The sequence below is a fragment of the Nematostella vectensis genome, chromosome 3 (genome assembly GCF_932526225.1).
Source record: "Nematostella vectensis chromosome 3, jaNemVect1.1, whole genome shotgun sequence".
NCBI classification, from domain to species: domain Eukaryota; kingdom Metazoa; phylum Cnidaria; class Anthozoa; order Actiniaria; family Edwardsiidae; genus Nematostella; species Nematostella vectensis.
Genome location: NC_064036.1, coordinates 17,288,962 through 17,310,431, shown reverse-complemented (window position 1 = coordinate 17,310,431; position 21,470 = coordinate 17,288,962). Strand labels below are relative to the sequence as shown.

General features: G+C 39.0%; 1 protein-coding gene and 1 long non-coding RNA gene across 7 annotated transcripts; one reads left to right on the top strand and one right to left on the bottom strand.

The window, feature by feature from the left end:
* Window positions 1-12: 12 nt before the first annotated feature.
* Window positions 13-17,032, bottom strand: LOC5514244 (1,4-alpha-glucan-branching enzyme). 6 transcript variants are annotated; one of them, XM_048725101.1, is made up of 15 exons: window positions 16,949-17,006; window positions 10,639-10,711; window positions 8,863-8,897; window positions 7,472-7,551; window positions 6,339-6,508; window positions 5,803-5,918; window positions 4,975-5,333; window positions 4,667-4,876; window positions 3,944-4,187; window positions 3,213-3,311; window positions 2,638-2,873; window positions 2,017-2,248; window positions 1,026-1,156; window positions 614-731; window positions 13-262 (listed from the first exon to the last, which is right to left on the bottom strand). In XM_048725101.1, exons 4-15 carry the CDS (start codon window positions 7,549-7,551, stop codon window positions 197-199), a joined length of 2,061 nt encoding a protein of 686 aa, XP_048581058.1. In that variant the 5' UTR covers window positions 8,863-8,897; window positions 10,639-10,711; window positions 16,949-17,006; the 3' UTR covers window positions 13-196. The 6 variants fall into 6 exon arrangements, with proteins under 6 accessions (XP_048581058.1, XP_048581056.1, XP_048581057.1 ...); XM_048725099.1 differs by lacking the exon at window positions 8,863-8,897 and having other exon boundaries at window positions 7,472-7,554; window positions 16,949-17,032; XM_048725100.1 differs by lacking the exon at window positions 8,863-8,897 and having other exon boundaries at window positions 16,949-17,032.
* A 999-nt stretch (window positions 17,033-18,031) lies between these two features.
* LOC125561372 lies at window positions 18,032-19,059 on the top strand. Its single transcript, XR_007307401.1, has 2 exons — window positions 18,032-18,321; window positions 18,804-19,059. It is a non-coding gene; the product is annotated as an uncharacterized LOC125561372 (long non-coding RNA).
* The last annotated feature ends 2,411 nt before the right edge of the window (window positions 19,060-21,470 follow it).

The window sequence follows — 21,470 nt, the reverse complement described above, 5'->3', positions numbered from 1 at the left end:
CAAACAAAATCATATCATGTAACACATTTTATTTTTTCTTCTTTTTAATCTATTAACCTATTCTTCCATTGACAATTCCAGTCGTTTAAAAAGGCATATACTAATATATCATTGATCGAGGTGGCCAGACTATCGTAATGCTACGGAGCTGTACATCACCTAATACATTTGATCCAAAACTCGTTTGACCGGTTTGTCAGGTTGTAGGCGGTTGAAGATCGTCCGGGGCTAGCACCAAGGCGCATCTACACGGGATGTACACCTGTACACATGTAACAAACACGTTGTAATTTTTTTTTAATTTGGTGCATCTCTTTAGCGACCATTTACAGATGAGAAAATGAGGGAGATGTCAGAGATACCATTTAAGAGGTAAACCACTTTATATACTTTTCTATCACTATTCACAGAACAATTTGAAAGGATGGTCAAGTCTCAGGACAATAAAAAAAACCTGCCAGTATCCCATTTCCTAAAAAGAAATGATCAGCATAACATTTCTCCCAATTATGTCTACTATTACTAAAGTGATCGAAATATGAGAATTTGTATATGATTTGTGAAAATGAAAATACCATAATAATGCGAGTGTGTTGTTTGTTGTGTTACGTACCAGAAGCGAAAAAGCCCTGTTGTGCCAAGGTCTACTCTCCACGTAGTACCGGCAGTCAGGGTCTACTCGTCTGTGGCCGCCAAACTCCTCAGCGTCAGTACTTAGCACGAGGTTGAATCTACCGAGATGCGCTCAGGAATATTACTGCCTTCCGGGGATAATAGTCTACCCATACACACAGTTGCTGACGATATTAGCGTATTCACTATTGTCGACCTCTTTTAAACGATGTGTATGTCCCTTGCGTTTTTGGGAGGGGTTGGGAAGTCTTTATTCTGATATCCATTTTGAATCAAGTGTACATGGTGACGCCGAAAAAAGGTCGAGGCAAATGATTTGCAGATTAGAAAAAGTATATATCTATTAGTAGACTTAGACTCACAAGGCAGATTAACAGCTATAAAAAGGATACTTTCCGGCCCTATTGACTCCGACTCTGTAGTCGGGAAAGCTCTTGGTAGGATGAAAGTTAAAGATCCAGAGTAAATTTCCTCTCTCAAATGCGATTATCTTGTCGTCTTCATGTTTATTGCTCACGTAAGCCTAAAATAATAATAATAAAAAGTTCACCAGCTGTTACTTGCTAGTACTCCCACACTTCGTGACCACGATTTTTATGCCGAATACAGTCCTGGAAATCATCTCCGTCTATGGGAAATTGTGTACCGAGGTAATTTCCATAACTTTAAATAGTTAAGTAGCTTTGGATATATGCTTAAATTAAATCGATACAGTTTGCAACGAGATGAAAAACAATTTTTAAAGTTTAAAATTATACAGGAATGCATATACAGTTGAATTGACATGGAAAATTATTCAGAAAAAAATCGTGCTTGTGTAGAATTAAAAATCAATTTTCAACAGCTTCCAATAAGGGACAGAATTATAATGGAAACACCAAACATGATTACTGACGTCTTTAAAGGGGCAGTGTTATGGTAAGAGCTTTGCAATAGCTATCCGGCCCGGACACAATGACTTTTAGTCAAATTCTAATATTGACTTATAAGCATTTGGTACATGTGGGAGACTTCAATTCAAAGGAAATGACCACAAACTGTCAATAAACATAGTTTTCAATAAAATATTGCATATTATTTTAACAAGGCATTGCCATTTTAAAGTTCAACTGTTTGTAGACAATTAAAGCCTCCAATAAACACTGCCTCCAGACATGCGCAGTACCATAACGCTGTCCCTTTAAAGACACCAAGACTATTGCTGCAATTTTCCGACGCCAACTGATGGAAATTCCTCCATATTCTGTTGGAATTTATCTTAAACGAATTGGACGATGTTTTCAAATTTTGTAGTAGGCTATTGCGAGGGTTGTATCTTTGTATAGTATCGCTGGTTCGCCAAATTGTTGTGCAACCTTACATTCTTTGCTGACTAATACTCGCCTGTTCGGTGCTGAGCCATCCATACTTAGCCTCCAAGTGCTGCATGGCCATGTCAAATCTGTACAAGTATTTGTAGCGCAGCAGTTCGTCGTCAACAAGGTGCCACTGGCGCCGTGCGTAGTGGTAGCTGATGTTGTTGCCAGCGCGGGGAAAATCAAGCCACTCAGGGTGGCCAAATTCGTTACCGATGAAGTTTAGATACGCCTCTCCGCCGAGACCCATAGTGATCAACCTAGGTTGGCGGTGATATTTCAGTGAGCATTTTTTTCAGGGCCGCAGCAAGGGGCTTTAAATTGGTTTGAGTGGTTTGAGTGCTGGTGCTGGTATATGAGATGTATCCTTTTAAATAAAATAATAAACCAATTATCCCTTTTGTAATCCTAACCGACTGATAAATGCATGTTCTATCAGAAACTTCAATCTAAAAATGTAATATTTTTTTAGGAACAGGTATATTATTTCCACATGGCATATGTTCCCCACATATTCCTATATATTCCTCCTCAAATGAGCTGAACATTTTTTTAGACATTAAAAAAAAGTGGTATATTTTCCCGTAAGTTTCGCCCTTCCGTAATCACATCAATGTTCCAGGTATTGGGGAAGGGTTAAGGATTTTACCTAATCATTTTATGCAGTGCAATTCCTCGGTCTATGATGGGCGTGAACGGGGTCAGGTCGGACATGTTAGTATACATCTCCTTGTCCATGAGCCAAAAGGCAATTGTCTTGTCTCCCACCAACGCCTGGTCATGGCTCTCAGCGTACGCGATCGTCTTCTCATTGTGTCGACGGTTGATCAGCGTCCACACGATGTCCCCCATGACCCAGTCCTCATCTTTGAGGCTCTTCAACACCTTTAAGAGAAACACACAGTAAATGAGCAAGAGTAAATACCTTGAAAAAGATTAAGTAAGATGAAGGCTCGTGTTTGGTTCACACAAGTCTCTTCGAGATGATAAAATGAAAAAAAAAAACGACCCCATATGCCCAAAACACAAAAATGTTGTTTCATATGGTGAGACTAGAAAGTAACTCAAACAGCTTTTTTTGCCTGTTTACAGTCAACTAATTGTTCTAAACGGCTGATTGACTGTTGAAACGTCAAACGCCAAACATTTCGAATTTGGTCCACTATCTGACAAACATTAAGACAAGCTTGATTCGTGTCTTGAGTGAATTTTAAACATACCCACCTTGATCCACATGTCTGGTATAGCCATACCAAGTCGGTAGTCAAACCCTGTTCCCCCCTCAGCTATTGGTCGACACAAGCCAGGCAAGCCGGACACCTCCTGAAGGGGGGATATCCACTTTAGTATCATAAGTTTATATCTGTGAATCTTTTATTTTCAGTTGTGGATCCAATTTTTGGGGGAAATTGATTAAGGACCTCAAAGAATTTGGTAGTAAAACTTGACTACGGAAGAGTTTGTTTCAGTAATTGATAAACTTACCTCTTGCCACAGTAATGACATCTGGGTATATGCTATTGAGTATACTGCTTCATTATTGGCTAATGAGGTAAAAAAGTAACTGATACATAATTACCCACCTCTGCTACAGTAATGACATCTGGGTATATGCTTTTGATTATATTGCTTCATTATTGGCTAATGAGGTAGATAAGTGACTGGTAATTACCCACCTCTGCCACAGTTATTACATCTGGATATATGCTATTGAGTATACTGCTTTATTATTGGTTAATGAGGTAGATAAGTGACTGATAATTACCCACCTCTGCCACAGTTATGACATCTGGATATATGCTTTTGAGTATACTGCTTCATTATTGGTTAATGAGGTAGATAAGTGACTGATAATTACCCACCTCTGCCACAGTTATGACATCTGGATATATGCTATTGAGTATACTGCTTCATTATTGGCTAATGAGGTAGATAAGTAACTGATAATTACCCACCTCTGCCACAGTTATGACATCTGGATATATGCTATGCAGCATTTCATTGGCTAGCATAAGGTAAATAAGTGACTGGGTGTCCACCCCAAGGCCAAAATAATCTGGATAGTCACCACCAAAGCCATGACCAAGGCCATGATCATGATATATCATCGATGTCACACCATCGAATCTGAATCCATCAAATTGGTAAAAATCCATGTACCACCTGAGATTGGACAGTAGAAAACGCAGCACTTCCCATCTGAAAGCAAAAGGTGCTCATGTTATTGCACTCCAGACGATTTGTGAAACCTCTACATAACAACACAATACGTATTTAAGAGTACTGTAGGTAACAGGGGTGGGGGGTATAGGGGAGCTTTGAGGGGTGTAGGGGGGATTTGTGCAACCTCAGCAAAACCTATAATTTTTCTGAATCAGTGGCTAGCCAGCAAAAGGAAGGGAGAAGGGGCGGATGGCTTCTGCACCCCCAGCAAAGATTAACCTGAGTCTAGCCCCAAACAGAGTTTCTTGCTATCAAACGGGAAATTAATGCAATGACTACACATTTCATATGTTGCAAATTACAACAACCTGTTGTTCTTTATCAAACAGCAAAATAGAAAAGTTAAGTAGAAAAGCAAAGCAGAAAATATGATTAATAATAACAAATCTTTTGTAAAATCTTTGAAAAGGTGCAAAGTCAAATTTACTTAGTATCCATAGTCGGAATACACTTACTGCGTGTAGTCAAATAATCTACTGTCCCAAAGAGAGTGGGTTCCTCTCCCTCCCGAATGGAAATAACAGCCCTCTGTGCCATCAAACTGGTTCAACCCATCCATCACGTTCTTGGCCGCATGACTGTGCACTATATCTAGCAGCACTACTATCCCATACGAGTGTGCAGTGTCAATCAAAAGGCGTAGCTCATCTGGAGTTCCATAACGACTAGAAAGGAGGGCACACCATCAACTTCGAATACCTCTAATATGAGAAATGAGCCTTATTATTAACGAGCATATTATTTCATATGATCAATACTCCACCTTGATGCTGCAAAGAAGCTGGTCACTTGGTAACCAAAACAAGCATAGTATGCATGCTCCATCACTGCCATAAGCTGGATGCAATTATATCCCAATCCATGGACTTTGGGAATGACAACCTCAGCAAAGTGCTGATAGCTGGCAACTTTAGGCTCATTGGATGCAATGCCAACGTGAGCTTCATAAACACGGAGACTTTTGGGCCTTTTAGGGCGAGTGTGCTTGAACTGATAAGGGTTGGGCGGGTCCCAGTTAATTCCTTCGTACACAGTATTAGTTTCATCTTGAGGAGGCGCGGCATAGCGGATCCAAGGAGAGATGCGGTCTACTATTTCACCAGACTGCAGTTGGATGCCAACCTTAAGATGGGAATGTTCAAAGGTAGTGATTGAATATTTGTATTTAGAAGGTATTTATATGAATATGGTAAGCTGTTGCCTATTATAAGTATAATGATATTTACCAAATTTCTAAGGTTGAATAAGTCTCATTAAGACTCCTCATTAAACATCCAACTACACAAGCCCCTAAATAAGAGGTTTTTACAAAAGTAGTAAAGCTGGTTAACATTTGCGATTTTTTATGCAATTTTTGTCTTACCTATCATGGAAATAATATGATTATTGTAATTATTATTGCACCTTTAGTACGCTTAATTTCTACAATAATGCATGTATTGCATTTGAATTCTATTGTATGGCCTTTGCCACATCTTGTTCTACAAAGTTTAAAATTTTACAACCATAATGGACCGACAACTGTGATAATAAAAGTTTTATTAAAAATTGTAAAAGACAATTTTAAGAATATCTCTACTTTTATGAATACCTTGACTTTGCTGCCATGAGGTATAGATAAAGAGCCGTTGTCTAAACAAGGGATCTCTAGTTCCCAGACTCCATACTCATTCCTCTTGCATGGATGTGAAGTCCTGTTCCACCCATCTGCATAGTCAATTTAAGACTAGGTTCAGTCAAAGTACCTACTGCATGGCAAACATAAACCCCATGTTTGACAAGAAAATATAAAAAAAAGCAAGATAGCTTACAGCACATTTAACATTACAGTACATTTAACACTGTAGGAGACAAGGTAGTTAGTTCAGTCCACACAAAGGAAGATCATAAACACAGTATTTGACAAGCTAAAATCAGTCTACACATTGCAAGATAGCATAAACACTGTATGTAGTTGACAAGCTAAGTTAAGTCCACACATCGCAAGAAAACACTGTATGTAGTTGACAAGCTGCGTTCAGTTATTCAACAGGCTATTGTAAGAGTACACACCTGATGTGCACCTAATCTATCCACAAAATAAAAGTAGCAAAACATAAAGCAACAGAATTTGTTCTTTCTACTCACTAAAGTCACCAATTAGGAACAACCCATGTGCACCAGGAGCCCACTCGCGGTACACCTGGCCACCAGAGGCTGTCCTGTTAATGCCAAACTTCTCATAGCCTCGGGAGAAGGGCTCCAATCCCCCTTCATGATTTTGGATGTCTGTCTTGATTGATTTAAAGCACTTGTACCTTGAATAAACACAAAAGATACCGTAAGATCTCTTGGTGTTCTGGCATAAACAGGGCTTACAGGGTGTTGGGAAAAAGTGAAATTGTGCTGGATTTTGGGGCATAACACTCATTGTGCAAGAATATGCAGCTGTTTTTTTGTAATGTTGATTGTGCAGGGATTTTTCATCCGGGATTAATGGAGGCATATTGCCTGGTAAAAACATTGATGTTGCAGGCAAGCATGGTATAACACAGATTGTACCTGATAATGTGGGCTATAAGGTTATGACCTGGTGATTAATGTTACACGAGGAGCAAAATTGGTGGATGTTGTCTGCCTATAGAAATAGTTGGGAGTATTTGAGGTGTGATAGTCTTTCCTTGGTTGTTCGTGACAATCTTATCCGTTCGAAAATAATTTGAACAAAAAGGAATCACTTACTGTATTTTTAATATTAGAAATTGCAATAAGAAACCAGGAAGAAAATGTGAGAGCTAAGATTCAGTCCTAGTCTTTTGTGAAAAATAAAAAAAAATTAAAAAAAGAGAGAAAAAAGAGTGCCTAGTCGATTTTAACCTAGCCCAAGTCATTCATGGAAAAGTGTGAAATGCCTATAGTATAGTCGATTTTCCCATTAAGCATTTCTAAATCTTAACTCAACATGTTTATCAAGGAAAGTTGTCAATATTTGGCATTAAAATGATTTAGGTATGAAAAAATAACACCAGCCCAGGTTAAAAGATGTTGTGGAATTTGAAGTAATTTTGCAGGATTTTGTGGAAACTATGAAAATGTGTTTTTGATTGTGCGTGTTTAGTTGGAATGTGCATTTCCTCGCCTACACATCTTGTCAGAATCCCTGTATAAATAATTTACACTGCATCTTTCAATTATAATTTTAACCTTCATTTGCACCTGGCAAGAAAGTTTAACAAACTTTACATCCAATTATAAAATGAAATGTGAACTGCCTTACTTACCTTCTTTCTATTTCTTGAACGTATGGTTGAATATATGGATCATCATGAAGAAACTTGGACAATTCGGGGACAACAGACATCTGCTAAGAAAAATATTCATCATATGGGAATGACTCTGAAAAACAAAAATAGTCACAGCTGCCCTTGCAGCAAGGTATGTCAAGTCAAGGCTACCTCATCCCGAGTATTAGGAATTCTATACCAACATATTGAAATTCCACAGAATTTTAGAATTTCAGTTTTTGTCAAGTCTAAACAGGTTCAGTGCTGGTGAAGATGTAAATCTTTCCAAACCTTAAAAAAATGCTATTCTGTGAATTGAATAAAAAATGTGCATGAGGTAACTGTCATTACCTAAAGTATCTATATCAGAATAAAATACAATAATCTTTATTTATTATAGAGGTTACATTTTAATCCTTTAGCACAAGTTTTCTAATTAACGGCCCTCTCTACCTATGCTTAAAATTATATAAATCCCTAAACACTTTGTAGGAGTATGGTGGCATGAGGCATGAGTACACCACATAACAGCTAAATGACAAATATAATAATGGAAGGAACATACATGAAACATTCACATACTGTAACATTAACACTCAAATGAATTGAAAAAGGAAAAAAAAAAGGAAAAGGGAAAATAGGGAGTTAAGATAAATGTGGCAGTTATCACAAAATATCTCTTCAAGGTGGGAAGATATTGGGTGAGGAAAAAGTTGTGTAACAATTTCTTTAAAGCTGTTAAACAGGATAGTAGAGGAATTCTATCGTAGGATGGTAGAGGACTTCCTTGATATTAGAGGGGAGGACAATAAAAGGAGAGAAAATGAAAATGCTCGCTTTCCATAGATTAATTTAGGGGCAGGGTGAGATTATTAGATGCCGCAGCTATTGCTATGGCAAATTGGAAGAAATTATTGTGTATGTGTTGTTCGGGTTTAGCACTAGTAATAGTAGCTGGTAATTCCCAGATTGATTAGAATTTACTCAAACCATGCAAAATATTATTTTTTAGCTTGAAGAATTAACTTTTGCTACAAACTGTACATCTAATGGTGTTTTTAGATTTGCAATTATATTATTGACACATAATCCTACACATACTTAGCTTTCAAATGTGCTTTGTCCAGATGACAAAAAGTAACACATAATATAATCAAAATAGTTATTTCCATAACAAAATTGTTTAATGACTACTTATAACCATGCTACTGTATTTGTTCATTGAACTAGTGTAGATCTCAAAAAGCTAACAAATTGTGTAAAAAAAGATTCTAAACAAAACGGCTATCAGCCAGAGTAGTAAGATAATTAAATGTAGTTGCCTGAGAGCTCAGTACTAAACAATAGAAGATTGGGTATGGATCTTATACACAGTACAAAGCACGTGCCTTTGGTTTTGTATTATCCTTCTTTAGTAGAGTAACTGAGGAAAAACAGTAAAATATTAGAAGAAAACAACATTTTATGAAATCATAATAAAGCTAATAAAAATATCTTAATGGAAAAAAATAATGGTTAAATTTGAAAAGCTAAATGCTAAATTACATAAAACAATACATCTATATATAAACAGACCTTTTGGCATCTTAAACAGATTTCACATTATTAGATTTCCTAATTCTTTATTAAATATCATAATATTCATAAGCATTCCAGTCGAATGAAGTTGGTCTCCATGGAAATAGACCATTATTTATTGCACCTGCATAAATAAGAATGATAGGCAAAATTCTTCAAAGAGTCATGTCTTTATAGCACTAGTGTGGATAAAATGTAAACTTGTGAAAAATAAAGTGTTCATATTAGTCTGAACTAACTATTAGACTGAATTTAAATGTCATAGAGTGGTTTTCAAAATCCTGTGCAACAAAATGTAATTGTTAAAGTGTTATAGTCAAGCCAAAACAAAAGAGAACAAAGAAATTACAGTGTATCAGTACTAAATAAACTAAAAAGTATTTCACGGGTTTTTGAAAACCAATCTATTATTTTTCACATTCAATGCAAATAAATCAAGTCATTGTTTTATCTTCATATGTTTTGAAAGACACTCATAAAAACAATGAGCTTAGTTTCAGGTCTAGCAATGACATCAAAACTATACTAACACAGGGCTTCAGGGAATACGCGGAAAAAAGCTCAAAATTACGCAGGATTCTTTGCTAAATTACGTGCTAAATTACGCAGGATTTTGCAATACAGTTTTCTGTAAAAATTACGCAGGATTTTTTTTCTGAATTACGCGCTAAATTACACGGAATATCAACTGTTACGCCCAAAGTACATTTTGTATCGAAGGAAAGCACGAAATAACTTGAAAAGGTTTATTTTTTGCGCAAAAATATCTTACGCAGATTTTTATTGGCTCCTAGCCACCAGCCAATTAAAAAAGGTATTTTATTATTAGTCCTAGGCCTTCGCTGTTTAGCAAAGAACGCCTAGTCATTTTATTTGTTTTCGAAATATCGCACTCTTACGAAGAATATCTGTCTTTTTTTACGAGAAATACAGGTAAGAACCCTAAAAGAACATATCAGCTGTGCACTCAAATGTTTTGTCTTTCAAAATTTAGCCAAATTACGCGGGATTACGCGGAAATTTGTGGATTACGCGGATTACGCTGAGAAAGCCAAATTACACGCTTCCGCACAAGCACGTAATTCCAGAAGCCCTGTAAATAGTGCACAGTATTATATCTTCTAAGCAGTAAATTCAACCATGGCTCTGTGTGTCTTAGATACAATGTACAAGTGCCAAGGGTGGGGTTTCAATACTGTACTGTGATAAGAGCATTTTTAGTTGTGTGTATGTGATCTATTTTTAGGGCAAAAGAGCAATTAATAAAGAGAGAAGGTAATCAAATTTTTGAAATTTTAATTTATTTATTGGGGGCCACACCACTGTCTATGACTCTGATGTATTTTGAGTGATGCTTGAAAACTGTATTATGACAAAGTCTTTCCCTTGCTTTTTGGACACAAAAATATTTAGTTCTTATATTTATTTCAGAGATTCATTAAACATTGATTTAAATATTAAAAGAATACAATTGTAAAAATGATAATAATAAATAGTATAAAATTATCGAGAAAAAGCAAATCAAAGAGGAAATTTTAGTTTTTGTGTGATTTTGTCCATATCACATGTTCTTAAAACCAACTCACCCCCTTCAGAATGATTTGACTCAGATCGTTTCTAACGGCCTTAACCCTTCTCATTCTTTTCCAGAACCCACACCTGAAAAATCAATATGAAATATGTAATGTGTATATATGTTACAGAAAAATGACAAAATTATTCCCAAGACAAATATCAAATCTCTTTTACAACATCCATAGATTATAGCTCAATTCATCAATTTGACACGAAAAATGATTTTTAACATTCAGGTAATATATCCACTGTGCTTTTGACATTCCTGGTGTTATCTAGCCAAGACTGTCATTGATAGCCACATCAGGACTGCATCTAGAGTATTGCAAACATTCCAAGGCACACATCCAAGACTGTCTTTAACAATGTGTGATATCAAAGTTTTAGAGGGGACATTTCTGGGAAGACAAACTTTCCCAAAATAGCTTTTTTTAAAGGGCCTATGGTACTATCTGAGTCTGATGCTAAGGAAATTTGTCTGTTTAATAAAAGCAAGTGTTTTTTTATGAAATCTCTTGGAATTTTCAACTGTAAGTGTTTTAGACATAAATGACACAAGTGATGATGTCATCTGACCCCACCCATGGTCACGTCACCCAGAACAGAAAAAAACGTTGCATTCTCTTCTTAAAAATGTCAAAAGTTTATTTTAATCTATTATGAAGAAAAGAAAAAAGAAAGTTAGAACTAAAGTTTCGAAGGAAGTAAAAAAAATGACATCGAACCTGGAGCAACTGCTTGCGCTCAGGGCCGTAGCAGGGGGTGGTGCACTGGGGGCGTGCCCCAACAATATAAAAAAAAAAATACATCGAAATGACCAGTAGGGGCATGGCTGTGCCCCCCAATATTTTAAAAATGTTTTTGTATTGTGTCCCGCCCCCCCCCCCCCCCAATTATTTGAGGCATGCTACATTTCTGGTGCTAACCACAGTGGTACAGCGATTTTACCAAATGTAGCGCTTTTCCCTTTTGTAGCAACCTTTTAACCACATCTCACCAGATGAATCGGACATAGACCTCCTTGCTGGATAAAAGGATTGTAATTCATTGAATCGGTCTAACTTTGCTAACCAATCACCAAATTTGTGTAGTTGGAAATTTGATTGGCATTTGCAAATGAACCTGTCAACTTGTCACGCTAATTCAAATTACCAACCAAAACGGCCAATGTTTTGGAAAATCATCTTTACTGTAACTGTAAATTGTGAAGGCCTGACTTTTCTTAAATGACAAAATTCTGTAAGGTTTATTATGCCATGCAAAAATAGATTATAAAATGATTTTGTTATTTGTTGAGTTGAATTAGGTTTTGTTGGTACATGATTGAAACGGTTTCCATTGTCTTCTGTAGGGCTTTATTTCACGTACAAACCTCATTAATAGGCAAGAAGCTAAGAGCCCGGGAAGGGTTTTGATATTCAGCAGGGAAGAGCGGGGCAAATGAATTTAATTTAATTGCTCATTATGTATATGGATACATCCCAGAAAGCTTGTATACATCCCTTGCATTTATAATGACATTGCACTTTGCAAAGGAAATTGGTTGCTTATTGCATGATTGATATTTCCTACAAATAAATTAAACGATAGAGTACCCCTTATTAGAAATTGAATATAACATTGATATGTCATAAACTGGCTGCGAAGGGAATACTTTTCTTTGTATTTGGTACAATTAAGATACCAAGGCCTTTGTTTTCAAAGATGAAATAGTTTTCGTGACTATTAAGCACATATCGATGTGGTTGATTGTTAATAGTTTTCCTTTTTGATTGCCTTAGAAATTGCAGTAGAAATAACTTTTAGATATATATGCTAATGGAATTTGAATCCTCTACACCACTCTTTGTTTAATCAGGGTTCAATTTAAAAGATTAAGGCTTAAGATTAAGATTAAGGATTAAGATTAAGTTCAATGAGCCATGTTCAATGTAAATGCATGCAAATGAACTGAGACAATTGTTTAATCATCATTTGCATGGATTTGCTTTGAATACGGCTCATGGATAATACGATGTTTAAACTTAGCCTGAGATTCTGAAAAACATTTTTGTGTGGAAACCTTTGTCAATCTGTATTAAGTCAGTTAATTAACTTGAGCCTTCACCTCAATATGCTTATATCACTTATATCACTTATTGTCTTGGCTCTCGGTAATAAACTCTTAAGTTGGTTCTTACTGGGACGCAAGTGCAAGCATAAGCCCAAATGGAAGCGCAACACAAGTGAGGATCGGTCAAACACAAGCACAACACAAGTGAGGATCGGTCAAACACAAGCGCAACACAAATGAGAGGATCGGTCAAACACAAGCACAACACAAGTGAGAATCGGTCAAACACAAGCGCAACACAAGTGAGGATCGGTCAAACACAAGCACAACACAAGTGAGGGTCGGTCAAACACAAGCGCAACACAAGTGAGGATCGGTCAAACACAAGCACAACACAAGTGAGGGTCGGTCAAACACAAGCGCAACACAAGTGAGGGTCGGTCAAACACAAGCGCAACACAAGTGAGGATCGGTCAAACACAAGCACAACACAAGTGAGGATCGGTCAAACACAAGTGAGAATCGGTCAAACACAAGCGCAACACAAGTGAGGATCGGTCAAACACAAGCGCAACACAAGTGAGAATCGGTCAAACACAAGCGCAACACAAGTGAGAATCGGTCAAACACAAGCGCAACACAAGTGAGAATCGGTCAAACACAAGCGCAACACAAGTGAGAATCGGTCAAACACAAGCGCAACACAAGTGAGAATCGGTCAAACACAAGCGCAACACAAGTGAGAATCGGTCAAACACAAGCGCAACACAAGTGAGAATCGGTCAAACACAAGCGCAACACAAGTGAGAATCGGTCAAACACAAGCGCAACACAAGTGAGAATCGGTCAAACACAAGCGCAACACAAGTGAGAATCGGTCAAACACAAGCGCAACACAAGTGAGAATCGGTCAAACACAAGCGCAACACAAGTGAGAATCGGTCAAACACAAGCGCAACACAAGTGAGAATCGGTCAAACACAAGCGCAACACAAGTGAGGATCGGTCAAACACAACAAAAGTGAGGATCGGTCAAACACAAGCGCAACACAAGTGAGAATCGGTCAAACACAAGCGCAACACAAGTGAGAATCGGTCAAACACAAGCGCAACACAAGTGAGAATCGGTCAAACACAAGCGCAACACAAGTGAGAATCGGTCAAACACAAGCGCAACACAAGTGAGAATCGGTCAAACACAAGCGCAACACAAGTGAGAATCGGTCAAACACAAGCGCAACACAAGTGAGAATCGGTCAAACACAAGCGCAACACAAGTGAGAATCGGTCAAACACAAGCGCAACACAAGTGAGAATCGGTCAAACACAAGCGCAACACAAGTGAGAATCGGTCAAACACAAGCGCAACACAAGTGAGAATCGGTCAAACACAAGCGCAACACAAGTGAGAATCGGTCAAACACAAGCGCAACACAAGTGAGAATCGGTCAAACACAAGCGCAACACAAGTGAGAATCGGTCAAACACAAGCGCAACACAAGTGAGAATCGGTCAAACACAAGCGCAACACAAGTGAGAATCGGTCAAACACAAGCGCAACTCAAGTGAGAATCAGTCAAACACAAGCACAACACAAGTGAGAATCGGTCAAACACAAGCGCAACTCAAGTGAGAATCAGTCAAACACAAGAGCAACACAAGTGAGGATCGGTCAAACACAAGCGCAACTCAAGTGAGAATCGGTCAAACACAAGCACAACACAAGTGAGAATCGGTCAAACACAAGCGCAACTCAAGTGAGAATCAGTCAAACACAAGCGCAACACAAGTGAGAATCGGTCAAACACAAGCGCAACACAAGTGAGAATCGGTCAAACACAAGCGCAACACAAGTGAGAATCGGTCAAACACAAGCGCAACACAAGTGAGGATCGGTCAAACACAAGCGCAACTCAAGTGAGAATCAGTCAAACACAAGCGCAACACAAGTGAGAATCGGTCAAACACAAGCGCAACACAAGTGAGAATCGGTCAAACACAAGCGCAACACAAGTGAGAATCGGTCAAACACAAGCGCAACTCAAGTGAGAATCAGTCAAACACAAGCACAACACAAGTGAGAATCGGTCAAACACAAGCGCAACTCAAGTGAGAATCGGTCAAACACAAGCGCAACACAAGTGAGAATCAGTCAAACACAAGCGCAACACAAGTGAGAATCGGTCAAACACAAGCGCAACACAAGTGAGAATCGGTCAAACACAAGCGCAACACAAGTGAGAATCGGTCAAACACAAGCGCAACACAAGTGAGAATCGGTCAAACACAAGCGCAACACAAGTGAGAATCGGTCAAACACAAGCGCAACTCAAGTGAGAATCAGTCAAACACAAGCACAACACAAGTGAGAATCGGTCAAACACAAGCGCAACTCAAGTGAGAATCAGTCAAACACAAGCGCAACACAAGTGAGGATCGGTCAAACACAAGCGCAACTCAAGTGAGAATCGGTCAAACACAAGCACAACACAAGTGAGAATCGGTCAAACACAAGCGCAACTCAAGTGAGAATCAGTCAAACACAAGCGCAACACAAGTGAGAATCGGTCAAACACAAGCGCAACACAAGTGAGAATCGGTCAAACACAAGCGCAACACAAGTGAGAATCGGTCAAACACAAGCGCAACACAAGTGAGGATCGGTCAAACACAAGCGCAACTCAAGTGAGAATCAGTCAAACACAAGCGCAACACAAGTGAGAATCGGTCAAACACAAGCGCAACACAAGTGAGAATCGGTCAAATACAAGCGCAACACAAGTGAGAATCGGTCAAACACAAGCGCAACTCAAGTGAGAATCAGTCAAACACAAGCGCAACTCAAGTGAGAATCGGTCAAACACAAGCGCAACACAAGTGAGAATCGGTCAAACACAAGCGCAACACAAGTGAGAATCGGTCAAACACAAGCGCAACTCAAGTGAGAATCAGTCAAACACAAGCGCAACACAAGTGAGAATCGGTCAAACACAAGCGCAACACAAGTGAGAATCGGTCAAACACAAGCGCAACACAAGTGAGAATCGGTCAAACACAAGCGCAACACAAGTGAGAATCGGTCAAACACAAGCGCAACACAAGTGAGAATCGGTCAAACACAAGCGCAACACAAGTGAGGATCGGTCAAACACAAGCGCAACACAAGTGAGAATCGGTCAAACACAAGCGCAACACAAGTGAGGATCGGTCAAACACAAGCGCAACACAAGTGAGGATCGGTCAAACACAAGCGCAACACAAGTGAGAATCGGTCAAACACAAGCGCAACACAAGTGAGAATCGGTCAAACACAAGCGCAACACAAGTGAGAATCGGTCAAACACAAGCGCAACACAAGTGAGAATCGGTCAAACACAAGCGCAACACAAGTGAGGATCGGTCAAACACAAGCGCAACACAAGTGAGAATCGGTCAAACACAAGCGCAACACAAGTGAGAATCGGTCAAACACAAGCGCAACACAAGTGAGGATCGGTCAAACACAAGCGCAACTCAAGTGAGAATCGGTCAAACACAAGCGCAACACAAGTGAGAATCGGTCAAACACAAGCGCAACACAAGTGAGAATCGGTCAAACACAAGCACAAGTGCTAGAAAATCAAGCAGTTGCGTTTTCTTGCATTTCCGCTTGTGTTCTAGTGAGAATCGGGAAAATACGTGCGTTCCGCTTGTGCTTTGATACCCATGAAGCAAAAATGCTGGTCACAACACATGGGTTCTCCATGTGCAACCTTCTTTAAAATAGGTGTGTACACAGGCAATGGGAATAATTTAAAGCCAATTTCCGGCGGAGAAAAACAATAGAACACGCCAGTAAAGAAGTACAACTTCTGTACATAGATTCGAAGTCAGGATTGCTTAGGCCGTGAGCCTGGGGTACCGCTGTGTCAACAATTTGGATTGTAGGAAGAAAACGTCGTGTACGGGCGGACTCGCACGATAACCTCCAATACACGAACAACCTATAGCCGTCATCACATCTCCGCACCATCTTAATGTAAGGGTGTTCCGGCTAGTTCTTGGTAAAAAACATAAAGCTTCTTCACGTGCAAGTCTTGACAAATAATGACACGTGAACAGTAATACGCAACGGCTGCTCCACGAAAAATACAAACGATCTGAGCTTCACACGAATTCCAAGCTATGGATAAACAAAGACTTGTCCCATGGGTGGGTTTGTATGCACATTTCGCATTTCTTGAAGATCAAAGTGTGGAAAAGGTGTGATTGAAGAGTGTATAGCTTACCTTCGATAGCCATCGCCATATTGCACAATGTAACCAGGCCTAGCCCCTAGTCAAGAGGCCTTGTGTATTACCCGGGCCCAGTCCTCATTTTTGGAGGGAGACTAGAACTAAGGGGAGCCCTGGTCTCCAGTCTTCTCCTCTTATACAATTCTCCATTCAGGGGTAGCAAAGTGGTCACAAAAGAAAAGGGGGGGGGGGGGGAGGAGGGATAGTTTCCAGGGTGGGAGGGTGTGGGGGGTACCTGAAATTCGCTAAAAATGAATAGTTTTTAAAAATATCAAATTCTGTATGATATCTTCCTCTGGGGCTCATAATAAGGCACTACTGTATGTTTTTTGAAATATGATAGAAATCGACTTTTTAAGATGGTGTGTGTGTGTGTGTGAGGGGGGGGGGGGGGGGTGCCAGAGCTAGGCATTCTGTCCCCCCTCCCCACCCGCTGCCCCTGCTAAAATTAAACCGACTGACAAATGCTTTTCCCATGCACAACAGTGAAACATAAACATAAATAATAGCACAATTTAAGTTCTTATTTGCCTTTTTTTCTTTACATTGCCATTTGACAAGGCAAGGAAGATCACAAACTGGCTTTCATCAGGAAATAGAAAATAAATGTTGTGGAGCGCACCTGACTCTTCCCGTAAAATCCACAGGAACCCCAAAGTAAACGGTAACTTTCTCAGGTAGTACATAATTACGCTGAGATTGCGGAAAAAAGATCATTTAGGTTGCATTTAAGTCCAAGAAGAATTTTGGTCGGCGAGGAAAAAATATATTGTTGTGTGGTTCCTTTCTCCTGTCTCTACGTGAATCTTCGGAGGATTCTGAAAAGGCAGAGAAGAAGCAGGCCCCCAAAGACAAGTGTGTGGTTGAGGGAGGAAAGGGGGGAGGGGTAAAGGCTACCAGCAAGGGTGAACAAAAAAAAATTGTGTGTTGGTGTCAAACTATATTACGATGATCGTACCAACGTTTTTGAAATTGTACAAAAATAAAAGCAATGCACAGCGCTCGTCTCGCTTCCCCGAGTTGCGTTTGGCTAAAATTTATGAAATGCTGCAGCTGTCGCCACGATCTTATACACGAAGGCGCGGTATAAAAGGGTGCTTCCATTGGAAGCATCGGCTCATTTGTCAATCAACCGCTGTGGAGTGAGGATCAAATTCAAGATGGCGGCCCGAGTCAAGTACAAAATACAGAGGGGAGAGGTTTCAAAGCGCTTCCTGATGTATAAAGATGCCAACTCTACCTTCTAGTCCGATAGAATGTGTAAAAAAGGAAACTCAGTAGAAGTAAAGCTACGAAACCAACGTGATTTATGCAAAAAAGGAGCAAACGCATGATCGGAAAACAACGATTTCAAACCTCGACAAAAGGTGAGCTTTTTATGCCTAAAATTTACTTTTCATAGCTTTAAAATTCAGAAAACAGGATTTAAATTAGTCATCATAGGCTTATAGGTACTTAAAGTGGCGGGGAAACTCTGTTTTGCTAGAAAATGCATCTTGACTTTGTCCACATTATTGCCGATTGAAGTTATGCAGGCCTTCTATAGAAAGGATGTTGTTTGTAGATCAAATCTTGCTTTCCTCTTGTTTGTTTTTATTTTTACATCGCCTCGAGCTAGGACAAGATTGTTTTGTGGTGTGTGAAGTTTTAATTCTATTTACAAGCTACTATAAATTGGAATTCAAGTATAAATATGTAATAAATAGTAGTGTTTTTTTACCGTTGGGATCAGTCCATTATTTGTATTCTAGTAATGTTAACTAAACAGTTTGTCTGAATGAATTGGGGGCCAAACTTGCATGTTGAATCTATTATATAATTTCTAATCAATTATATGATTTCATCCTAGCTATACCCAAGAAGCAAGTCATGGTGACATCTGAATAATCAACAAGATATATTGCTCAAGAAAAAGCAGATACATAGACAATTGTATTACATTTTCCATGTGATTTTAAATCATAAACATTCTTTTGTAAAGGAAACATGTTTTGTTGCTATAAGATTGATTGATGTGTTAGTGAAGTGTATAAAGCAACCAGTCATATTTTATAAACTGCATTATAGATTATACTTTTGAATAAACCAAAAAGCTTTCTCTTTTACCCATTCAGTTGAAGACTTCTCATTCTTACAGTAAAAGCAAGTGTAGATACAGGGAGGATAACCATTGAATGAAAACAGTAAAGTCATGTCTCTATTTTGTATAATTAACTTAAAGTATAAAACATACGTTTGGGTAAACCCTTTATAAAACTAAGGATCCAGACCGGTTTTGGGCAAATAGAAACAAAAGCTAATTCAATTGTTATTATTTCTACATTATTTGTAGGCATCATAGATTGCAAGATAAAAACAAAATACTATACAGGTGCATTCTGATCCAAAAAGTAAAAAGACTCAATTATGGCTCAAGTTTCTGTGAACCAGTTATGCACTATAAAAACAAATATTGAAACAATGATTTCTTTTATTGTATACCACACCCTTGTCTTTTACAGACAAATAGTAAGTTTTGCATTTTATTGGGATGGTACTAAGCCCTACTTTTAACCCTACATCCGATAAATTAGCACGAGGTCACAATGGTCTAATGACCAAGTGCTTTCCTAGAAATCAAATTGACTGCACTATGCTCCCTATTCAAACAGGTGTACTTAGTACTCTGTTTAGTATACTTATAAATGACAGACAGGGTGAGGGTAAGTTGACAAATTTCCTTAGCCTTTCTTTATGTTCTGGATCAAGAAGTCTTGTACTAACAGCAGGATGGCACCAGAGAAAGGACCCAAGGTAATGACCAGCCTAGATAATGTAATATCTTCCTGGATACCGCTGAAATATCTTATGAAACTGGGGTCATTTGCCAAAGCCTGATCATGGTAACATGTATTGATCAACTATTAAATTTGGTAAAAAGATAATGAAGACGAATTGACTTTCTCGTCAAAGTAGAAGTCAACTGGGGGTTCAACATTCCCTGACCTGCCCACCACACCAAATTTTCTTCCTGCTCAGGTAAATGTGAAAACACTTTATGGATTTTTGGTTAACCCATTGACTCCTGGCTATTTTTGAGCTGCATTTACAAAAAACAGACTGAAAACAGATACCTCCCCCCCTATTCTGAGTTTTATACAGCCCATCAAAGTCAAACACAGCTGCACCTAGTCAGCGGTATCCAAGCTTTCCAACAGTGCTTTGCGGTCCCCACTTTTAATCCCTCGTCGTTGTGCTGAAGCCAGCACAAGTTGATGGTTGCTTGTATTTTTCATCAAAAATACAGCTATGAGCATATTAGGAGAGTGTCTCAGGACATCATGAAGTGTTTTGGGGCATAATTGAGTGCTTTGCTTATGGATATTTGCAAGCAAAGGTGGATTCATGATGATTTTTTCTTGTTTGGCTTTGCCTGGATGAGAAAATAATTTTCTAATGAATCACCACAGCTCTCCTAAATGCTGTCTTTTCTGAAACCAAATTGATTTCAAAATTGTTTACACTGCTATTCTGGGTCTGTATGACCTGGAATTGATTTGTTTGGCTTCGGGGTGAAAAGACTTCTAAAAAACCATCTGACTTTGGGGAGAGGAGTGTTGACTGGCCCTCCCCTCGTGAATTTTCCCCTGGATCTCCCAGAATGCTTTGCAATACGTAAAGACATCTTCGTGGTTGTACAAGCCTTCAAGGAGTGTACATTGTGTTTTGAGGCCATGGAAATGTACCTGGAGGATCAGAATAAAGGTATCTATTTGTGTCTTGAGCTGTGTTTGCTGATCTCTCTCCCTTGTGTGGTATTTTGAGCGTTTTATTGAGAGGGGTGATTCTGCTTTTCTCTCCTTGTTCGATTTGAGATTTGTCAAAGAACCTGTGCTATTATTTGGCTTAAGAGTAGATGCCAACACCTTGGTTGGATGCATATCTGCAAGACCATTTATCCCTTAGACTGATGCCGGAGTATCTTCATCTTGTTGTGTTTATTTTGCATTTATGAATTTCTTGGGTTGTGGGTACTTCCCAAAGCCGGCACAGGCCGGTTGGGGGGTCAATGTGTTAAAGGTTACCAATGCTTGGCTCTGACATTGCTGGCCTTTATTTAACCTTTAAATTTACGAATAATTAGTACCCATAAACCAATTACCATTCGCCATTTGCACTGAAATGCTAATATCCAATTCGTTTTTTTTTTTTCAGTTCTTCCACTCCGTCACGGGTTCTTCTCGCAGCTCAAGGTCGTCTGTGCACCCAGTGCAGCGCCCAATCATAGGTGTAATTGGAGGAGGAATAGGAGGTTGTTGCTCGGCCCTACAGCTCGCTAAAACCGGCAACTACACCGTGTTTCTGCTAGAGAAAAACTCCCAGCTCATGTCAGAGAGCAGTAATGTCACACCAGGCCGAATGGGCCTCGGCTTTCATTACGCAGACACAAACACAACTCTCTTCTACTTGAGATCCACTCTAGAATTTACAAAAAAATATGGACAGTTCAGGCAAGAACTAGCCCGGGACCAGAAAC